Source organism: Tiliqua scincoides, chromosome 2, assembly GCF_035046505.1.
Source record: "Tiliqua scincoides isolate rTilSci1 chromosome 2, rTilSci1.hap2, whole genome shotgun sequence".
NCBI classification, from domain to species: Eukaryota; Metazoa; Chordata; class Lepidosauria; order Squamata; family Scincidae; genus Tiliqua; species Tiliqua scincoides.
Window position 1 is genome coordinate 21,605,753 of NC_089822.1, and position 23,291 is coordinate 21,629,043.

General features: G+C 45.7%; 1 protein-coding gene across 1 annotated transcript; it reads left to right on the top strand.

Moving 5' to 3' along the window:
- The first annotated feature begins 66 nt into the window (after positions 1-66).
- Positions 67-15,884, top strand: FST (follistatin). The gene is made up of 6 exons (XM_066617643.1): positions 67-148; positions 2,280-2,471; positions 5,136-5,354; positions 7,692-7,916; positions 14,803-15,033; positions 15,802-15,884. The coding sequence occupies exons 1-6, from the start codon at positions 67-69 to the stop codon at positions 15,882-15,884; spliced, it is 1,032 nt and encodes a 343-aa protein (XP_066473740.1).
- The last annotated feature ends 7,407 nt before the right edge of the window (positions 15,885-23,291 follow it).

A 23,291-nucleotide genomic window follows, 5' to 3' on the forward strand; every position in this document is an offset into this window, starting at 1 on the left:
TACTACTGCCTGCCAGTGGAGCTTGGGTGCCTTCTCTTTCTTCCACTGGGGGGGGAATCACGAAGGATGTTAAATCAGAGACTCTTCCCGGGCATGGTTTTACTCCTGGTGCTTTTCTGCCACTTCATGGAAGATCAGACAGCGCAGGGTAAGATGCCATTTACCTCTTTATGTGCAGATGTGCCTTTACGTGTCTGTCTGTCTGTCTGTCTGTCTGTCTCCTCCAAACTTCCCCCCTCCAAAGACACCTTCTGATGACTTGGACTCAGGGCTTAGGCGCGAGTCCCACCGCGCTCAGTGGGGACTTACTTTAGAGTAATCCCACTTAGGATCGCTCTGCACGGGTCCCCTTTTTACGGACAGAAGACCTGCTGGGTCGGGTTGTGCAGGGCGCTGGGCAGATCATCCCCATCACTGAAATTTCTCTCGCCCCCCTCCCTCTTCTTCATCACCGCCTTCCACCCCAACCTGGCATTCCTGCCACCCCGCTGCCTGGATGAGCAGCGGCACCAGCTCAGGACTTTTGCCCGGTGCGCCTACCGCTGACCATCGCTCTGGGCCACGTGTGCGGGATGTGCTCAACTCAGATCGCCCATGTAGGAATGGCCGGCCCAGGAGGGCGAGGGATCGCGGTTTGGGGGCTCGCGCTTCTGCAGGAAAACTCTCCAGCCCTTTCCTTGGAGTTCTGCTTAAGTTTCAAATCCTCTTTGTGTTCCCGCCCGCCCTCCTCCCCTTCCATTCTCCTCCATGCTGGGAATGAAGTTTGGGGGGTTGCTCCTTCTCCACCCGAAAGGGCTACAGTGCTTTGGACCCAATCTGCATTTCTGCAGCTCAGATCACCCTCTGCCCACTTCCGCCCCAACAAGTTTAGAGACCTCCACAGTCTCCGCCCGGGTCGTTCACTGCTGTTTATGTGAGTCATTGCGATGTCTCAGTGTCTCCCATGCTCTGGGGTGGCCGGAATCGAAAAAGACCCTCCTGATCTATTGCTACGACCTTTATTATCATGAGGCTTCATACTGGGGTGAGGGGGGGGGAGTAATTTTCTTTCCCTGTGTGGCTCCACTCCTTGGCAACATTCTCGTGGTTGTAAAGCGCCAGGATCGCTTGGCACTGGGTGGCTGGAGGAGTCCCATTGATCAGTCACCCCAACCAGGTGACCCCGGCTCAAAGAACACAACACAGCCCCCGGCACACAGCTCAGATCAGGGCTCTTGGCTGGGCTCCATCCCCGGCAGACAGACTCAAGGCTGGCGGGGCGTGCGTGCGTCTGATCCATGCGGTTCCAAACACACGGTGGCTTCTCCCTACTACTAAGCCCGTGTAAACTTGTCTGGCTCCCTCCTCCTGCGTCTGCCTACCGAGGCTGCGTCTGCCCGCGCGCGGTTTGCTCACCAGTCCACCACAAGCCAGTTCTCCACTTGGGGAACTGGAGCCCCGATGCTAGGGTCTCCTCAGAAGTAAGCCCCATTACAGTCAATGGGGCTTACTCTCTGGTAAGTGTGGATTGGATTGCAGCCTTCGAAAGAGCTTGGCTACTAGCTCATCCACCCTCCACGCGATTCTTGGGGGGGAGGAAGGGGCTGCAGTACAATTCTTCCCCCACTCCAAAGTTTGTTGCACAGATCTGCCCTTTTACGAGAGAGAAGCTGAGTTTGTGGGATGGGCGGATGGGGCAGGAAAGTACGCCGCACGGTCGTTTTGGCTCCCACAGGAGTTTTTTTTTTCACGCGCGTCTGCCTTTTTTTAAAAAATGACGCCAGATTGACTGGACCCCCCAACCTTGTTACGTGCAGTTAAGCCTACCCCGCGCCCCCCATTCCGCTCCTCTACTTTCCCCCCCCCGTCGAGTCATCAGGCGTCAAACTGGTTTGATCAGGTTGCAGTGGCGTAGCTAGAGGGTGGAAAAGCACTATGTTTTGCAGGGAGCCTCCCCGCGGCGTGCAAGGGGCCCTCCCCGTCCCCACGGAGGCGAACGTTCCCAAAGGGAGGGAGAGGGACCGCATGTATGCCGCGGGGGGGGGGGGCCCTGCCAAACTTAGCGCTTTGCCCTCCTCTAGCTACGCCACTATCAGGTTGCTGGACGTGCGCTTCCATCTGCTCCCGCAGAGTCGCTTCAGGTTATGAAATGGGACGACTACAAAGTAAACAGTCTGGTGCAAGTCAATGAGAAGCCGCACGTGTTGTGTCTGGGTCACTGGTAACTGACATTGATATGGCTGGCTCTCTCTCTCTCTCTCTCTCTCTCTCTCTCTCTCTCTCTCTCTATCTCAATGCAGCTGGGAATTGCTGGCTCCGGCAAGCCAGGAATGGCCGCTGCCAGGTCCTCTACAAGAATGGGCTGAGCAAAGAGGAGTGCTGTAAAACGGGCAGGCTCACCACTTCGTGGACCGAGGAGGACGTCAGCGACCACGTACTTTTCAAGTGGATGATTTTCAGTGGGGGGGCCCCGAACTGCATCCCCTGCAAAGGTGGGTACGACTGAGAAACCTGCCTTCAAAGAAGCCCAACTCACCTGAGTCACACCTGCGTGCCAGCCTGCCCGAGCAGGGATTGGGGGTGGCAGCAGCTCTCCAAGCTCTCCTCGGGTCCAGCCATGCAACTTGAGGTGCTTCTCTCCCTGCAGGTGCCAGAGACTAAACCTGGGACCTTCTGCATACGCAGTACACGCACAGTGCACTGTGCGTACACGCAGTACAGCCCAGTGGTGTCGCTAATGATCATGTAGCCTGGTGCCAAGCTCAAAATGATGCCCCGGAAGTGACGTCACACCGGGCTTTTAAAAAAGGGAAAATGGGGGGAAATCCACCTCCTCCCTCAGCAACTTGCCACCCACTTGCTCTGCCTCCTCCCCCAAGTCTTCCCCCCCCATATCAATTCCTTATCGATTCCCTGCTATATCATAGTAACACCTAACTGACTCTAGGAACAATCTGTCTCATTGATCAGTTTTGAGTTAAGAAAATCCAGGTTATGTTACATAATACAGTTGTGTTTTTATTTTCTGTTTATTTGGCGATAACTTTTGATATAGAGATACTTTGACGCAGTTTGTTTCAATGCATTCTGCATTGGATTCCACATCAAATGGTGTATCACATGATGGAATTATTTGAAAATACAAAGATTTTCACACTTTTGGCCGCTAGCGTCAAGCTTAGGTTGTTGCCCCCCTAAAGCTTGTTGCCCAGTGCAATTGCTACCCCCTGCACCCTCTTAGCAACACCACTGGCTTGGCCACCAATTTTCGTTGTTGTTGTTGTTGGTTGGCAACCTTCAGTCTCAAAAGAGTATGGTATAAGCCTACAGCACCCGGTATTCCAAGGTGGTCTCACATTAAAGGAGGAAGAAGTGCCCGACTCAGAGTTTAATCACTGGGGCCAGAGCTAAGTGTATGACTCTGTTTTCAAAGCCTCAAAGTCTCAAAAGAGGAAGTAAAATAGAGCAGAGCACCCATGAACAGGTGCAGAGCGCAGAGTGCATTTCCTCTCATCTAGATTGCAGGGTCTCCACACAGCAGAGACTAGACAGAAGGACTTTCAGATCAGAGAATGGATTTCAACACAGCCTCTCTTTTTTTCTTAGAAGGAAGCACTTCCTTCACCTCACTCTTCTTATAAGTGTGTTAAATTTCTCAAAAGAGAGATGGAAGGGCTTAAGCCTGCTTTGAAGCTATGCTCTAAGAATTCTACTTCCTAGCTCCAGAAGTGTCAGGAAGCAATACAGTTATACATATGGGATAAAAGATACTCTGCACATACTCAAAGGCACTCTATACTACCATATTTTTTGGCAGGATTAGCAACACTTCTTTCCCTGCAAAGGCCTTTGTGCCTTTACCAGCCAAACACCAAGTTAGAATTCAACTGGTGATGCTTGCCCTAACATTGCAGCTTCGTGCTGGGCTTGAATGAAGTTCTGCTTGCCATACAAATACTTTGTGAATTGGGGTCCTGTCAGAAGAGTTGACAACTCTACTTCTGCTACTGTATCTACTGAATACATGTGTGTTTGTGTGTGTGTGTGTGTGTGTGTGTTTTAAACTCTTATTCTGAGTACTGTTTCTAAGGGTGGGGGAGGTTATATAAGTTATACTACCTATAACATTTTTAAGCACTAACAGTGTGTCACATGCTGTACAGAATGGAGAAGTGGAATGCAGCCTTCAGCCCATTTACTCTAGAGAGATCCAAGTGTCTTGAATAGGGTTACTTTAGAATAAAAAAAGTTATGAATTGCAGCCAAGGTTTTCATACAGACCTTGGGAACACTCTGGTATAAGGACCTTCAAAATGAAATATGTTGGCTGACAAAGCTGGTATGTCAAGAACAGACTGTGAGCAGAGAAGATACTGTAAAGTTGGGCTGGGAGAGCAGGAACAGTTTTACAAAAAAAAAAAAAAAGACATGCATCCCACTCAACTTGCCCATACTCATTTCTTAGTAGCCATCTTGTCATACAATCAAAGTAAGAAAAGGGTGACATTTCAATGTGTAGTTATGGAGTGTTCTATTGTACATTGATGCTTCTGTCTATGGAACCAGGATGTGATTTACTTTATTCTGGCATCTCTACTCCAAATTGAAACATTATTGCAAGTTGATTAACTGGGGAGTACAAGAATGTCGTCTTGTATATGTGGCACCAAAATAAGGGACATATAAGGAGTTACATATTTTTGAAAAAAGCATATACAGTCTTCTAAGGGCATAATCCTAACTAACTTTCCAGCACCAAGATAAGGGCGATGGTAAGGGTACAAACATTGTCTTACCTTGAGGAGGCCTCCATGACTGCCCCCCCCCCAACTGCAGGTTGCAGCACATGCCACACTGGCAAAGCTATGCCAGTGCTGGAAAGTTGGTTAGGATTGTGCCCTCCCTTAATCACATAGGAGAATTCAACTCAGCAAAGGGGCAGATCTCATTTTATTTTGCTTTAATTGTACTTTACAATGTTTTGCTGGGTGGTGGTGGTCAGGGATAACTTTATTTTCTGGGTCGGCAAGACCCAGTGCATGTTGCCTGTCACTTTTGAAGTTGTGATTGCGGCTCTGGATGTTATTAAAGCAATATTTCTGGGCTTCTGTTCCATTCCTTTCCATTACCCCCTCGCCTTCCCATTTCCTCTTTAGAAACCTGTGAGAACGTGGACTGTGGGCCTGGGAAGAAATGCAAAATGAACAAGAAGAATAAACCTCGGTGCGTCTGTGCTCCGGATTGTTCTAATATCACATGGAAGGGCCCAGTGTGTGGCTTGGATGGGAAAACCTACAGGAATGAGTGTGCCCTTCTGAAAACCAGATGTAAAGAACAACCTGAACTTGAAGTCCAGTATCAGGGCAAATGCAAAAGTAGGTTTACCACAAGGCTACTCTCTGCTGGATCACTATCATGGGTGGGGAGGCATATATGGAATAGGAAGACCTGGCACTTCCTGTCAATCCCTTATCCCCCACCAATTTATGAATGCAGTCACACTGCCACGGTGCACTCTGCTTACTATGGTGATGGTGGGGTGATCAGATGACTGGGAGAGGTAAGTAAAAACAGTTTTACTTATCACCTGGTAGGCTGCCTGGCCACTAATATGTCTTCTTTGACCTATACCAGTTTAGCTGACATAACTCCAAGGAGACTCGGGAGATGGGTTACGGCTCGGAAATGGGGATAGGATCCCAGCATGTGCTGGTACTGCCAAGATCCGCTCCTCCTGCCTCCTGCTCAGCCTGTTCCCTGCCTCAGTCCTCCTCTGAACCACCCACAACCTGCCCCACCACCTTACCTGCTCTGGTGTGGGCTGGGCTAGGTAGGCCGTTGGTATATGGACAGGGCCTCCGGCCATCTGCCCACAGTGCATGACAGCGCACCTTTTGCAGCACTGCGCTGGTACTTATGGCAATGGATTGGAAGATCGGCTGTCATAAGTGCCCTATGAGATTGGGCTGCCCTTCTGGTACTACAGACCCTGATTTGGGAACAAATTAGGTACCCAAATAATAATATGAAGTGTTCTAAATACTAACATGAGAAGATTGACATACAATTATGATGCTAAACACATAGACATCCATAGAGTTTAGACCTGCTCTACCTCACTGGGGTGGTAGCATAGGCTGTACTACTTCAGACTATTGCTAGAGGGTGCCATTATTCTTATTACTCTCTTATATATGAACTTTTCTAAAGACTAAAGGATGAGGAAATAAAGCATGGAGGAAGTTCTAGCCTGGCCTGCTCCATTTTTGTGCTAATTTTTTGTTTGTTTTACTTGCAGAATTTTTTTTTCTGTATAAGGAAACATGTGGTGCTCACTTCCAGTCGGAACATTAATTGACCGCCTTAAAATACTACCATCTCATAGACACTTCATTTTGCATCATGTGTAGATGTTGCTTACTTCTAGGCAAGCAGGTCTAGAACATAAAACATGGCAATGATGTAGATAAGTCAGGAACCCATCACAATCTAAAACAGGAGTGTCAAACATAACGCCCATGGGCCAGATATGCCCCACAGGCACTCTTTATCTACCCTGTGATAATTGGCTGCTCTCAGCTGCTGAGCTGTGATGTGCCAGCAGAAGCAGCACCGCTGAAAGGGCAGAGCTGGGAGAGCCCAATTACCATGCAGGCCAACCTTTCAGCAGTGTCACTTCTGCTGAGGTGTTACTAAGGGTAGCCTTCCTGATAATTGGGGTCTCCCAGTACTGTCCTTTCAGCACCACCACTTCTGCTTAGGCATTGGGAGAGACATAAGGGGGTCGCAGAAGGCAAGGAACATGATGGGGGAAGAGGCAGGCCAAGAGGGGTGAGAAAGGGAGAAGGGAGAATTTGCGGAGGCAATGTGAGATCCCACTGTGAGATCCCAGATCATGTGGACCACCCTTTCAGCACCACCACTTTTGCTGAAGCATCATTTTGCAGAGCATCTCTCAGCTGCTGACCTGTGAAGTGATGACTCAACAGAAGTGGGACTGCTGAAAGGATGGCCTGCATGTTAATTGGGCTTTTCCGTTTCTTGAAAATATGATCAAGATTTGCATATTTTCTCTTCTGTCATTTGCAGCTAATGAGTTCCTAAGTGAGAAAAACATACTTAGGGCACAATTCTAACCAGGTTTACTCAGAAGTAAGTCCTATTTTTTCAATGGGGCTTACTCTCAGGAAAGTGTGGTTATGATTGCAGCCTTAGTTCTCAACATCACCTGCTTAATGATGTCACTTCCAGCTCTTCCCAGGCACCTTGAATGTTATTTACCCCTCTATATAAGAGGAGTTTGACATTCCAGGTCTAAATGTCCTCAGAGAGTGAAGGAACTATTGTGAAGGAACTTTTATACTAGGGACAGAATCTATGAACTTATGCATGTAACCCATTGTTCGGACACTATGCTGTGAGACTTCCTGTTTTAACTGTAGCCCTGTGTAGTTTACCATGAGGACCAGCAAGATGCAGATTAAATGTTTCTTATTTGAAGTCCTGACAACTATTGTGTCACCTTTGCTGTGGCTAGTATAGACATAATTTGAGAGCCACATATGTTCACCTAATCTGCTTCGTTCATTCCCTTGGAATGAAGAAGGCTGCTAAGTGCTTGTTGTTGTCATTTGTATCATGCATTATTCTGTCCACCTGCTGGTGGAGCTTACTGCTTTACTTACTGCATGTTCCCCTGTCTTTTGCTTCAGAGACCTGTAGGGATGTTCCATGTCCAGGAAGCTCCACATGTGTGGTCGATCAAAACAATAACGCCAACTGTGTGACCTGTAATCGGATTTGCCCGGAGCCTACCTCCCCTGAACAGTATCTCTGCGGAAATGATGGAATAACATACGCAAGTGCCTGTCACCTGAGGAAAGCGACCTGCCTGCTGGGAAGATCCATTGGACTGGCCTATGAGGGAAAATGCATCAGTAAGTTTGCTGGGCTGGGAAGAAAAGGTGAACAGGAATGTATGGAGTGGGGCCTATTTCTAAAGGGAGGGCTGCACACCTACTTGGAAGGAAGGAAGTTGCATCATCTGACATGGAATCACTGCCTTGTAAGGCTGAAGAAGACATTATGAGAGAAACATAGAGTTTATTTTTTACATTTTATACCACCCTTCCTCCAAGGAGCTCAGGGTGGGGTATATAGTACCTCCCCTCACAACATAGTGACTGACCCAAGGTCACCTAGGAAATTACATGACTGAGTGGGAATTTGAATCTGGATATTCCAGGTTTGTCCAATTCCCAAACCACTATAACATCCTGGCTCTCCCAACCACACAATACCAGAAGGCACTTGCAGAGAAGGTTCATCAGGCAGGAGTGTTTAATCCTTCCCTTGCTGGATTTTCCCCTGCAAATACCCACAGGCCATTTTTCATTGAAATGTCTGCATCTGTGGATCCGCCTCTCCCCAGTGGTTCTCCTCTCTAAACATTATCTTGACAAATTGAGGTTTAGGAACATGTGCCTGCTCAGGTGTCATCCAGGTCAGCCCATCTCAGGGCAAACTGTGGAGTAGAGACAATTATAGAGTGGAGGCAACTTGCTAATTATTTTGTAGAATAATATTGAGATTGTGTCTGTGAAGAAACTTGGACACTCCAGAAATGCTCTATACATGTTTTTCCTGTTGTTAACTACCATCATTAGACAACACTTTGTTTTGTGGGGAACATTTCCAGAGTGTGGAGTGGCAAATAGCACAAGTACTCACCCTGCCAGGATGATCCTTGCAAGAGCCATCAGTCAACTAAGTGGGAAACTGACCTCTGCAACAGCAAGGCTTAGAGAGTCACTTCCTTTTTGTAATGAATAGGGGCACACTTAAGTCAATCACCTACAGGTCAACGAAACTGTCCTAAAAGGAGAGAGGCTATTTCTGGGAATCTGGGCCACCCAGAAATAGATCGTAGAAGCCAGCATGGTAGAATTGGTACTTAGGGGGCAGGGCCACTGTGTATAGTCGTGCAGGTTGTGCGCTGCACAATGGTGCCACATCTAAGCGGGTGTCATTCACATAGGGAGGATGAGGAATGCTGGCAGAATGTCACTTCCAGCAGGGACGAAGGGGTGCCTTTTTCTGCTATACACAGAGGCACTATATGGGCTAGGGGCAGCCCTTCCACGGGATGTTGATCTGTTTCCTACCACGTAGTGAATCAACTGGTAGTGTAAACCAGGTGATTGGCCAGCAGAATAGGAAAGACAAACGGCTCTGCCTGAAGCCTGTCTGAACTATGGGTGGCATCAGTTGAGAGAATACAGAGTAAATGCTAAGGGAAATTCCCCTTCCCCAAAGTGAGTAGGCCAGGTGCTGGAGCAAGAGGAAACTTATGCATGCCTTTTAGTTAATTGGTGTTACATACAACAAGGAAGTGACACTACCTTTGTTATTATCATTTAATATTTTAATTAGCAAGGGGCTTTCCTAACTTTCTTATGTTGGTTCCAACAATGATGAGAGGTAGGCCATTATTACTTCTGTCTCAGAGATGTGGAACTAAAGTTGAAACTCGATCTAAACCATAAGATGAGTCCATGGCAGAAATGTGACTTCAGCCAACCTCTCTATGTGTACCACATAACGGAGAGATTAAAATAAGGCATTACAAATAGAGCTACAACATTTACAGCATAACCCTATGCATGTCTCCTCAGAAGTAACTCCCACTGTGTTCAATGAGATTTACTTCCAGGAAAGTGTTATAGAACCACAGCCTGTCAATTTGTCATTACATTGACTGATTAAAACATCATGGCTGATGGGTAGTCCAATCCTGAGCTGCCCAGCGTGCGAGACTGCTGTGGCACCAAAATGGCAGCCGCAGCATCCAATGAACCCCAGGAAGCTGCCGCAGCCTCCTCAGGAGAAGGAGACTTTCATCCCCTTCCCCCAAATAAGGGAAGTAGCATGGCAGAAGCTACTCAATTCTGCAGCCACTCTCTAGCTGGCGCAGAATAGAAGAGTCCCATGTCAGACGGCGTAGTCCAAAATGGGGCTCTGGATCCAGTGGAGCAGAGCTCGATCAGTCCCACACCCCTCCCTCCCTGCTCCCTCCCCGCCACAGAACGCCTCCTACCCACCCTCTGTCCACCCTTCCCCACCTCCCCCACCACAGAATACGTCCTCTCTGCCTCCCCCCACACTCACCTCTCCACCTCCAGGTGGTCCGGGTGACCACTAGGTGGCAGAATATTGGCCTCCCACTGGTGCTGGCCCATTATGGGCTCATGCTGAGCCAGCTCCAGTGCTTGGCCGGCGCTAACCCTGACAAACGTGTTTTATGGCACATTTGTGATGGTGTGTGCCAGCGCACTGGCACACCGAGCTCAGGATTGGGTTCCAAAAAGTTTTCCCCAAGTAATAAGGCAGCAGACCTAAACATCCCTTAGAAACTATTTTTAATGCAAATGCTTATATAAACTGCAGGTGACAAGGCTCATTTTAGATAGGGCATTCCCTTCTGTGTATGAGAGAACAGGGAATGTCTCTTCTAAGAGAAACATAAGTGCATAATCTAAAATCAAAATATGCTTTTTTCTTTGGAATGATTCTTTTTATATGAAAATATATGCAGATTTAGGCTGTAATCCTATGCCCACTGTCCTGGAAATAAGACCCACTGAACACAATGGGACTTCTGAGCAGAAATGCATAGCATTGCACTGTTAATCAATTAATCAACTAAGGGCGCAATCCTAACCAACTTTCCAGCACTGACCTAGCAGCAGTGCAGTCCCAAAGTAAGGTAACAAACATGCCCTTAGCTTGAGGCGGCCTCCTTGACTGCCTCCCCACTGCAGGATGCAGTGCACATCACATTAGCACAGCTACGTCAGTGCTGGAAGGTTGGTTAGGATTGCACCCTAACTTTAATTGTGTGACAACATGCATTGCAATACAATCAACCTACAGTTGAAGAGAAGGAAATGGAAGTACAAGCGATTGCAAACATACATACATAAGACCTTTATTGGCATAGAATTGCAAACAATTACACACACACACACACACACACACACACTTTGACCAGTGATACTGCTGAAATTTGTATTTCTAGGCTCAGAAATTCAAATTTGGTCAGCCTATGTTGCTCGTCTCAGATATGAAGCATTATAGATGTGAACTTATTTGGCTCGGATGGTTAGCTCTCCTCTCCCACATTTCCCTGCAGACCTCTTCCCCCAACACTGCATGATGTTGATGTCTAGATTTAAATAAGAGAAACACATTCAAATCTCTGTTCAGCTATGAAGCTCATGATTCACTTTGTGGAAGTCACATTTATTCAGCCTAACCTGATACATTTATGGTGATTTTAAGAACCATTTCTCACAGACAGCAGATGTGGTGGTCAACTGTGCCAGAATTATGCCACTTTAGCCTGCAGATATGGGCTAATTCATTAAAACAAAATATACATACTGAGAAAACTGAGTGTCCAAAGAAAGGGTAGACCTGGGGGCTGCAATCTTACACAGACTTTCCTGGGAATAAATCCCACTATTAAACCAGTACAGACTTAGATTTATGACTTTGCTGCTTGTGTGAACTAGGTCTAAAAAGTCACTCTGAGCTCCTTGGAGAAAGGAGGGAATACAACTAGAACGTATGATTAGATATCCCAGCTTCTTTCCAGGACAGATTTGTCAGACTTCTCCCAGGCTAATGAGAAAATTTCTGCAAGAAAAAGGGAACATGATCTCAAAACAAAAGCTTGTGCTTCTGTTGCCCCCCCCCCCATTCTCCCCCATCCAATGCAATTTTAATGATGAAATCTTAATGATGCACAGTGGAATCAACCTAGAACAGGGTTGTATGAAAAGGTGCTCAAGTTAACTAGAACTAAGCTTAACATACAAGGTGTTTTTCAAAATATTTTTACCAGGGTTGAAAAATGACCCAGGTTTTTGGAACTCCTTGCACCAAGATTGATTTAAATTGTCCCTTGCTTTAAGGGAAAGTGAAAAGAAAATTTCACTCTGTTGCTCTTACTTGTCCTCAGGGGGGTCATTATGCAGCACAAACTGATTGACTATGTAGGGTTTTGATGTCAGCCTGTTCACTACTTGATTGGGTAAGATCACCCACTTAACTAATTCAGAAATAAACATCTGGAGGGGGGGGCGTCAAAGAGACAGCAGCTAGAAGAACAGGATTAGCAAAAGTGAATTTGGGGAGAAATTGTACTTTACCTAAATTGCCACTTTTGACCCAAAAATTTAAAGTAGAGAAGAATTATCATAACCCTTGCACAACACATTCCATTTTTCATCTACCACACCAAAACCAACTTCCAGCAGAAAAAAAAAAATACTATAGCTTAAGAAAATTATTTTTAAACTAGGAATGCATTCCTAGAATTAAAAAAAACCCATGTTTTAATCTTCCCGTTGAATCCAGTTGAGTCTCAATGATTAACCGTTGGCCCAATTCCCGCTGGAACCTCTGATACTTTAGGATACTAGAACTTCAAAGACATGTTCACACTTTGTGAGTGCCCGCAGTCACAGTAGGATGGCTCCTGAGGGCAGATAGAAGTGGTAGCAGCAGTGCAGCGGGTGGAGACGGGGCCATGGCAGACAGCAGTGCCGTCCCACAGGGCCCACAGGCATGGCACCTGGGATTTTTGCCCCCCCCCCAACCTGCCAGGACCGCCACTGACCAATACATCTTTTGTATTATAAATGCTTGTGCACTAGAACCCACTTCATCAAATGCATGAAATGGCAGAATGAATTCATTGGCAGATATTGCCATACAGGGTATAGAGGAGGCTTGTAAACAGTAGAATATGGAAGAGGTCCAGCTTGTGACATTTCAGTGCAAAGTTCAAATGTATTCAAGTTCTGTACAGTGACAAAAGCTGTCATTGCCAATAGCGCAGTCTTTGCTATGCTAACATGATAACAGAAGTGAGAGAGAAAGCACTGATATCTAGCTCACACACTGTTTTTGCAACTTCTCTATGTTTCATAAATGGGTTGCCACATGACGTACCCTGCTGAACATGCAGGTGTAGTCATTCATTACTCTAGTCCAGTGATTTTTGGCCTTTTTCATGTCACAGCACACTGACAAAGCACTAAAATTGTCAAGGCACACCATCGGTTTTTTGAATATTGACCAGGCACACTATGCTGCTGGTAGGGGGCTCAAATCCTCCACTTACCCTACTAATAAACTACCCTCCCCAAAGTCCCACAAAACACCTGTGGACCATCCATGGTACACCAATGTGCCATGGCACAGTGGCTGAAAATTGCAGCTCTAGACTGTGGTCTGTAGTCCTTCTGCTGTTTAGAAAAGAGGGAGCTAATTAGATCCTTCTAGGGTCCAGAAGCTTCCCCCCCCCCCAAAAAAAATAAAGCAATATATTTCTTTCATAGGTGGCTGCCTTTTATAGAGTCAAACCCTTTGTCCATCTTGCTCAGGACTGTCTACTGGCTGGCAGCCATTATCCATGATTTCAGACAGAGGTCTTTCCCAGTCCTAGCTGAAGGAGCCTGGGATTGAGTTTGGAACTGTTTACATACAAAATAAGTGCTTAACACTTAACTACAGCCTTTTCCTTTTCTCCACCATTTCCATTTCCTTGGAGATTCCACTCTGTTCTGGGCACTCTAGTCTCAAAGATCAAGTACAAGATCCTTGGGACCAGCAATTTCCAGTTTATGACATTGAGCCAATGGTGGAAGCTGTCTGCATGCCCAGTGTTGGCTCAGCAGCTTGTGTGGGAACTGGTACATTGGCAGTTGTCCACTACTCCTCACCTAAAAGAGTGCTCCTGACCTAGAGTATTACACAAGGACTAATGCAGTCCAGTTCACTAGGACTTACTCCTAATAAGTGTGCTTAGGACTTCAGCCTTGAATGGCTCTGCTGATAGTACTGGATGTACCATTTGCCCTCTTATGAAATATCTTGAAAACCATTTCGAAGATCAAGGAAGAGGAATTCTGTTCAGTATCCAGCCCTATGCCTACATTTTTGTTTAAGAACATAAGAACAGCCCCACTGGATCAGGCCATAGTCCCATCTAGTCCAGCTTCCTGTATCTCACAGCGGTATCTCACCAAATGCCCAAGAGAGCACACCAGATATTTGTTAATATGTGTGTGTATTCTTGCAGCCATAGGGATGATACTTTCCTGGGGTGGCTACTGTTTGTTGCGCAAGTGCAGCTAAATCAGTTTTATCAAAGAAGGCCTTTGGAACTTAGGTTTCAAGACCTGTATAGACCACTAAACTCACTCCCAAAGACAAACATAAAGATTGGTCTTGACAGGAGAGGTTGTTTTATCCTGTGCCCTCAAAGCTTACAGTCATACTCTCCAAGACCTTTAACTGAAACCCTTCCTCCCTGTTGAGTTAAATTCCACAAGCAGCCTTTATAGGTCATGCCAAAGGTCATGCCCACCCTCTGCCACAAAGTCAGGAGAAGACATAGGCGTACCTAAGTCCAATTGCCATCTTCTGCAGGGTGAGCCCAGGTTCCAGAGCCATTCATCACACTGCAAGAATTGCAGATTCATTCAAGAGTTGTACTATAGCATTGGTTCCCAAACGTTTTCTACTGATGGCTCCCTTGACCTACTGAACCATTGGCTGTGGCTTCCCATTAGGGCTAAAATCCTAAACCTTGTAAAGGGTGCAGGTATTTTGCAAGGATTCTGCAGCTTCCCTGGCTGGTTTCCACAGATTCCCAGGAAGCCATAGCTCACAGTTTGGGAATCACTGATCTATAGAGAAGTTGTGCTTTGATTTATCACTGCCTTCTTTAAAAAAAATGAACATCTTTTGCAGAGGCAAAATCTTGTGAAGACATCCAATGCAGCACTGGAAAGAAATGTTTGTGGGATTTTAAAGTGGGCCGAGGACGATGTGCCCTTTGTGATGAGCTATGCCCTGAAAGCAAATCGGACGAAGCCGTCTGTGCCAGCGATAACACCACTTACCCAAGCGAGTGTGCCATGAAGGAGGCTGCCTGTTCCTTGGGTGTGCTTTTGGAAGTGAAGCACTCAGGATCTTGCAACTGTAAGTGAGATTTTTAACCTTGCAGGAACTTTAATCTTCTGAAGGCAAAACTCCCTAGAATAGTGAAGACTGGTGCCTCTTTTAAACATAAAAGGGAACTGCCTGTAAGAGAGATCCTAGAAAGAGAGAGAGAAAGAAAGATTTATATATTATACAGACATCTTGTGCTTGGTAAGACGCAACAGATAGTCAACAGTGGACGTTCCGGGTGCCTTTTCTTATTGTAGGAAAGGGTCTGCAATTGTCAGAGGGTTGCCCTAAATGCATCTATCTAGCTGTTTTTCTGCCCTCCCTTAATATTGTTTGTTCTAGTGTGCTTTGCTGTTTGCTTGATTAACACTTGGCTACAACCTAATTGCACCCTCCCCTTCCCCAAAACTAGCTTAACCATGTGGGCTGCTGTCTTCTCACAGTTGCCTCTGAATGCAGGACTCAAGAAAGCAGTTAAAAACCTAGAACACAAGAGCACTTTTTATCTAATTTCAGGAATCTGCCAATAAAACCTGAGCCATTGAGTCTTCAGAACTTGCTGCAGTTATGACTTCATAGATTATGTAACGCACGCAGACACGCAGAGACACAAATGCACACAGACACACAGACATATTGCATAACAGCGGGTGCCAAAGCGCATCTCACCACAAGCCACGGTTAAAAAATGCAACTCTCTTATGGCTATGCAGGGGGCTTTGAACACATGCACTGAGCTGCTTCTGCGCTGTTGTTTTCCATATTTAAACAACAGCTCCCCTGTATTCTCCTATCTAGCCATTAATGAAGATCCTGAGGAAGACGACGAAGAGGATGACCAGGACTACAGCTTTCCTATATCTTCCATTCTAGAGTGGTAAAAACTTCCATCACTGTTGGATCAGCCATTGGGCAAGAAATACAATGTCCATACTGTACATAAGTGTATGCTTATTTATTTGGCGAAGAAAAAAAAATATACATATAGTTGAGTCTTGTAGACATTTATTTATACTGTGTCATGGTTTATAATTTATACATAAAAATGTCTGGTTGACTGTACACCTTTTTTTGGAAGAAATTTAATCGTTATGGGATGAGCAGTGTTATTTATTGTGAGGTCTCTTGCTTGTAAAGTAAAGCTTTTTTTCTTGTAAACTATAAATTCATTCCTTAGAGCTTACTCCCCTCCCCATCACAACTCTCATTTCTTTGTTTCCACTGATGTTAACTCTTTTCCACTTTAACAAAACTTTGCATGTCAATTTCTGTTTCATTTTTTTATTTATTACATTTCCTTCTTGCCGGTTCTGTACATACATCCACGATCCCGCGGGTATTTGTTTACAAGGAATCTTGACTGACCAAAAGGCGCTGTAAACATACTTAACTATATATTTGGGGTGCAGTGAGGCAATTTTTAAGGAAACCTCTTCCCCTGTGTTTTTGTTCTTCTCCACATCACGTCATGTTTGGTGATCTCAAAGTACCGGACATTTCTACTGTACTGTGAGAATCCTAGACCCAAAGAAAATCGGATTATGAAGGCTGTTCATAGCTATGTGGCTACATGCAATGAGAGTATAATTTTTTTTAATACATTGTCACATGCATCAATGTTTTTATTGAATATTTCCTTGCAGAAGTTCCTGCAGTTCCACATTTTCTTAAAAGTTATTTTTGTTTCTCATTCAAAGTGTTCACAGAATATTATATCAAAGCTTTATCAGTTCAAGTTTCTTGCTTTTCATAATACTTTTTTTCTGAGGCAATTTTATATTTTCAAACATGGCGAGTTAAATATAAATTCATTTAAATATATAGTTTTGTACTTTTCTACCATGTAATGTATATAAAATGTGCAATGTATATAAAAGTTATAATGTGTATTTGTAAATAAATTATGGGTGAAAAAATAAAAAAAATGGATTTTTCCTTATACATCAGCTTCAGTTCTTGAGCGTTTAATGGGGTTACCAAGACCGGCTTTTTAAAAAAGGATCGGGTTAGGTTTAGGATAATGAGCTTTGGGGCCAAAACCTGTCCAACTTTCAATCACTGAGGTAGCCATGCCAATGCACTGAATTGGGGAGGGGGCAGTCACAGAGCCCTGTTCAAGGTAAAGCAATGTTTGTTTGCTTACCTCAGAGCTTCATTGTGGTTGCATTTGCACTGGAAAGTTGGATAGAATTGAATCTGTATCTAGAACATTTAGAACTTCATTTCTGGTTTCAGGGAATAGCCTGAAGGCACATGATGAAACAACAATGCTGAAACCAAGCAAATCTAGCTCTGGGCAGGGCCTGAAAGGAGATCAGCTGAGAAACCCTCAAAATCATCTTGAGTTGTATCATAAAATGAAATTTAACTCCACTTTAAAAGCAAACTCTTTGAAAACTAGCACTGGCAAGGTTCCAACAAAAAGTTGGTCTAAACCAGTTTTGAAAATACCTACTTGCCTGGTTACCTGTTGTCAGTAGGAATAGACTGCAAGTGACCAGAAAGGGAAGTTAATTGCAAATTGGAAAGCAGCTGACATTTTTCGTATAGGTGGGCTAGTAAAAATTTAAGTGGGTTAGTGATTTTGTAGACTTATTTGCAAGGCTGGACTCAATATTCACCACAGTACATGAATTTCTCACTCAACATTGGACCTTAGTACAAAATCTCAATGGCTCTAAACAGCGTTAAACTGTGGGTCGAGATCCACTAGGTGGGTCATGAGCCAATTTCAGGTGGGTCCCCATTCATTTCAATATTTTATTTGTAATATATTAGATTTGATGCTACCATGGTATGTGACGGCATTTGGGGGAATGTTACAGATCTGTACTTTTAACAGGCTACTATGTATATGCTTTTAACAATGACAGTAAATGGGACTTACTCTTGGTAAGTGTGGTAGTGTGGGTAGCTTTGTACACTAGATAAGTGTGGGTAGCTTTGCAGACTAGGATTGTTAAAACTCTTCCTGCCTGATGACGTCACTTTCAGTCATGACATCACTTCCAATGGGTCCAGAGAGATTCTCAGTTTAAAAAGGGGGTCTTGGTGGTTTTTCCTGGACAGCAAATACTATTACATTACTTTGGCGGCAATCCTATACCCAGTTTCCTGGGGGTACATCCCATTAAACACAATGGGACTTAATTCTGACTACACATTCGTAGGCTTGTGATGTGACTCTGTTCTTTGCTGTCCAGGAAAATGGGAAACAGAGGTCCATTGATTTCTATCTCCTGTAATTTATTCAGGCTTGATTGCTTAAAGGAGACATATACAGTACCGCAGAACTGAGACAGTTTCAATCTGGTTTGAAATTGTTGTGGGAAGCCTAGACAATGTTAACCCTTCAAGTACTTTCTTCCCATGTCCCTTATTGTAATAGTCCCCCTTTGCTTCCCCGTTTTCTCTTTACTAATTCAAAATTCCAGTGTGGTTGCAAGCCTCATTAGAAATCTTAGCTAGCCATCTCTGGCTATCCTTTTCTTGTAAAACCATGTGGTCTTGATATAACCATATATTTTTGCCTCCCCACAAGATGGATGTGCGACATAGGTATTCTGCAAATCCCACCCCCCCCCCCAGGAACTCTGGACAGCATGCATAATTCTTCACCCCCACAACGACCATTTTATCCTCACAACAATCCTGTGAGAATAAGTGATACTGAAAAGCAATGAGTGTCATTACTAAGAGTGGTATTTGAATCTCCGTCTCTTTACTCTTACCCTAACCACTACACCACACTGGCAGTCAAAGAAAGCTCTTCCTTGGTGAAGGCTTGTACTATTTTGGTTGGGTCGAAGCCAGAGGAATTGTCCTCATGAATTCCTTATAACTAATCGCTTATAATGGTATGTCATATTTTATAACAGAATACAGTAACAAGCGTGGGGTACAAAAGGAAAGGATGGAAGGAAAAAAGTGATCAGCTTCAGTCCTTAAACAGTGGCCAAATTCCTTTGATTGAAAATGAACCATTGTTTCTCAATGGGCTTGAATGTCCAGGTCAAACAGTCATATACTTGTCCAGGGATCCTTGCCTGTGGTAAGCTGTCAGCTCATAGAGTGGCAGGGAAACTAGTTACTCCCATCAGCTCATGTATCAGCTCACAAATCAGCTCAATTTTTTAAACAGTTTTGTTTTGCCAAGTCACACAATTTCTACTTGCGTTTCAAATCTGAATTCCAAGTCCCATTCCTTCACAAATGTGGATTTTTAATTTTAAACAAATGTTGCTTCCCTTTAATACTATTATATAGACCAGCTATTTTCAACTAGTTTGCCATGCAGGACCACTGCGAGGAATTTTATCAGGGAGTACAAAATTTCTTTTGGGCCCCTTTGCAAAGGGGGAGGGGTGAAACAGGGTGGGGGAGGGTGGTGATGGGTGAGTAGAATAGGGGTGGGGAGGTGCGAAACAGGGTGGGGGAGGGTAGCAACAGCTGGAAAAGTCTTTGGAGCCCTGGTCTACCCACCCATGTGGCATCAGTAGTGTCTCCAACATCCCCACTCCTGGTAGTGTCCCCAGCATCCAGTGCAGGCAACAAGTCTGAGTAGACAGGAAAATGCCAAATCCCAGGAAGTTTCTGGGCCCCCTCCTTTGGTTCCTGGGCCCCCCTTTTCACCCTGGGCCCAGGTACAAATTACCCCCTTCCCTCTCCTAGGCCCTGGTGCATTGGCACACTGAGGTGTCATGAGTGGTTCACAGGTGTGCCATGGGAGTTTGGGGGTGGGTCATTTGTTAGTAGCGCTATTGGGAGATGTGAGCCCTTCACCAGCAGCATGCTGGGCGTTGTCAATTGTCAAAAAACTGATGGCATTGTTTTGCTAGATTCCCAGTCCAAGCTTCACTGAGAGAACTTACGCCCACTTTAAGCTAATTAGCTCCCCTTCTTTCCCCTGCAATGGCTGTAGTTCTGCTACTGCAGCACTGCTGGACCCCACCAGCAAGGTAGCTTGCCTGTTCAAACTGCAGAGGTCCTCCCCTCTCCTGCCAGCAGCTTCTCCAGCCACCACAGCAACAACTTGGTCCTCAGAAGGACTTGGAACTGGGAGCAGGTCTTGGGAGTGGCAACCAATTTCCAGTGTCTCCAGCAGTCTCTGTTCCAGCACTCCTCAGAAGTCCATTTGCCCATCTGTCCATTAGTCAGTTAGTCCATTGATCAGTCAGCAGATCCAGTACTTCATCAGCCAGTCCATTGGTTTCTCAATTCATTAATCCATCAGTTCATTTCTCTCTCCTCCAGGCTCCTTCCTTCTGCTTGCTGTCTCTCCAAACTTCTTCCTCTACACTCACCCAATTCTCCCTTCTTCAGGTGCTGCTTTTATTCCTTAGACCTGGATGCCTCTAGTGCCTGCAGCTATGCAGCAGACCCACTGCTAGTTAGAGACCTGGGGTCAACCCTATGCTTGCCTGCCAGAGCAAGGGGCCACTGTTGACATCACACCCTATCTCCTTGTGGGATCTTGTGCATTTCCATTACAGGTGTGCCTTGACAAATTTAGCACCTTGTCAGTGTGCCATGAGATGAAAAAGGCTGAAAATCACTGATATAGACTATAATTATATAATCTTGGGCAGTTAATGTACATGAATTTGAGGACTAATGTAACCAAAAAAGTTAAAAAGACAGATCCCTGACCCGAGGAGCTTTCAATCTCCAAATTAGCTGTGATATTATTGGTTCAACCCATTTTTTTCTGCTTATGAAGACATTCGGATTGGTAGAAATATTCCATTGAACTACTAGAAGCATATCGAAATCTGCTTATTTTAGAATTAAGAATGAGGGGTGTCACTGTCAGAGGGCCTCAGCAGGGCTAACTCATTATCACTTCACGCCTACCTAAGCCATATCCCCAACAGGGTGATTCCCCTTGCCCTAAGCTGCTGCTCACCTCTGCCATTTCTGCTCTCTCATCCACTCTGATTCAGAGGGAGAGGGACCAGCTGTGGAAGGGAAAAGGAGGAGGAGCCCACAGTAGCTGGTTTGTTGCTCACCCATGAGTTCCCTTGCTCTGGTCCAGAAGTAGAACCAGGCATTTGAGCAAATGGCTGCAGCAGGTGCTCCTCATTGTTGCTGTCTTGGCTCCCCTGTTCCATCAGCTCCCTCAGGCAAGACAGAAATGAAAACTGGAAGGAGGAGTAATAGCCACCACCTGCTCAGACCCACCAGCTCTTTTACTTTCTGTGACCCAAAGGGAAAAAGTGAGCAATGACAAGAGGATGAAAAAGGAGGAGGAACAGGAACACTATTCACTTGACACCTACTCACTCACTCTGGACAAAAGGAAGAGTGCTATCATGGGCATTGATAGCAGCCTGGAAGAGGATGTAGCTCAGTTGCAAAATACATTCAAGTCCTGGCATCTCCAAGTAAAGACTCAGAGCTGTGAGAGTGGTTGGAAGTTAGATTAGACAGTACTGGACAAGACAGTCTGACTCAGTTGAGGACAGCTTCATTTTTCAACAGGAGAAAAGTTGGGGGATCCACTGGAGATGTCTCACCCAATGGCCCCTAAATGTAGACTTCCACTGGGTATAGGGCTGGTTCAAGATCTCACCTAATTATGTGCCAAGAACTGCTCCTCCCACTCCTGGACTGGCAAAGAAAGAGGGGCATGGAGCAGAAGAGGAAGTGTGGAGAAGAGAGTGGAGGCCACAGCTTCAGAGATGCTCCAGCCCACCAGTCTCCTCCATATGTCCTCCTCTCTGCTCCCCTTCTTTCCAATCCAGGAAATGGAGAAGAAGCAGTGGAAATTATTTGGCAGACAGGGATGAGTACCCCCTCTCTATCTGCTGCCCAATGTGACTACCTCAACCAGCCTAATGGATGGGCTGACCCTGACTGCGTCCAAGGATTAAATATCCAGGTAAACAGATCCTCCAAATACAAAGCATGAAGGTGGTGATCATGAAGACATAAACTGCACTGATTCTTAAAAGCAGCAACTAGGCAACAGAGACTGCAGATTATATGTTCAAATCCTCCAACACATACATACAGATGCCCATAATAAGGATCTCCTCTATGGAGAACTATAATAAGGATCCCATAATAAGGATCCCATAATAAGGCCCATAATAAGGATCCCAAAGGATCTCCTCTATGAAGAACTCGTGCAAGGAAAGCGCCCTACAGGTAGACCACAGCTGCGATACAAGGACATCTGCAAGAGGGATCTGAAGGCCTTAGGAGTGGACCTCAACAAGTGGGAAACCCTGGCCTCTGAGCGGCCCGCTTGGAGGCAGGCTGTGCAACATGGCCTTTCCCAGTTTGAAGAGACACTTGGCCAACAGTCTGAGGCTAAGAGGCAAAGAAGGAAGGCCCATAGCCAGGGAGACAGGCCAGGGACAGACTGCACTTGCTCCCAGTGTGGAAGGGATTGTCACTCCCGAATCGGCCTTTTCAGCCACACTAGACGCTGTTCCAGAACCACCTTTCAGAGCGCGATACCATAGTCTTTCGAGACTGAAGGTTGCCAACTAACTAGCAATAAGGGCGGAGACTGAGTGGCATCTACTCCAAGCACTCCACCAAGGGAAGGGGCAAAAGACTGACCCCAGGCTCCACCCTGGTAACCAAGGACACTGTGGCCACTTCCCATGTCCCATTTCATCTCCTCTGTTGACTCCCAGTGAAGGTGGGTGAAGCAATGGGGTGCGCAAAGCAGTTACAGTGCCCGCCCCCTCCTCAGGAGAGGATCCAGAAGCGACTGCCATTGTTTGTGGCATGAAGGCAGTCTCTTGCAGGCTCTCTCTGGAGGAGGAGCAGCTGCATGTGTGAAACCAGTGCCGTGTCCTCCAGGGAGAGCCCAGAAATGATGTCATGCGACATTGTGATGTCATTGCCCTGGGGTGTGACAGTGTGACATCACTGCTCGGGACACCAGGGCAGGATGTTATGTCTCTGCATACATACACACTTGTGTCAGATATAAAGGCAAAAAGAAGCAGACCAAAGCAATGGGGCAGTTAGAATATGAAAAAAGGGAGAATGAGAAGTGTGAAAAATCGTCTATTTTGGGGGCCATCAATTTTCAACTGCTGTGCCATGGCACATTGGTCTGCTGCAAAAGGTCCGCAGGTGTGCTGCAAAAGTTTGGAGCACAGTGGTTGAAAACAGGTGAAATATCTTTGTTTTTAGGGCAACTGTCTGTAGGAATGAATTGTCTGTTCCTCTACCTTCTCCAGCCATAAGGAGCAAGCAGAGGAAGAGAGACAGGGAATTCCTTACTACAGACAGTTATTCTGGAAACAGATCCATAGAACCCAGAGGAG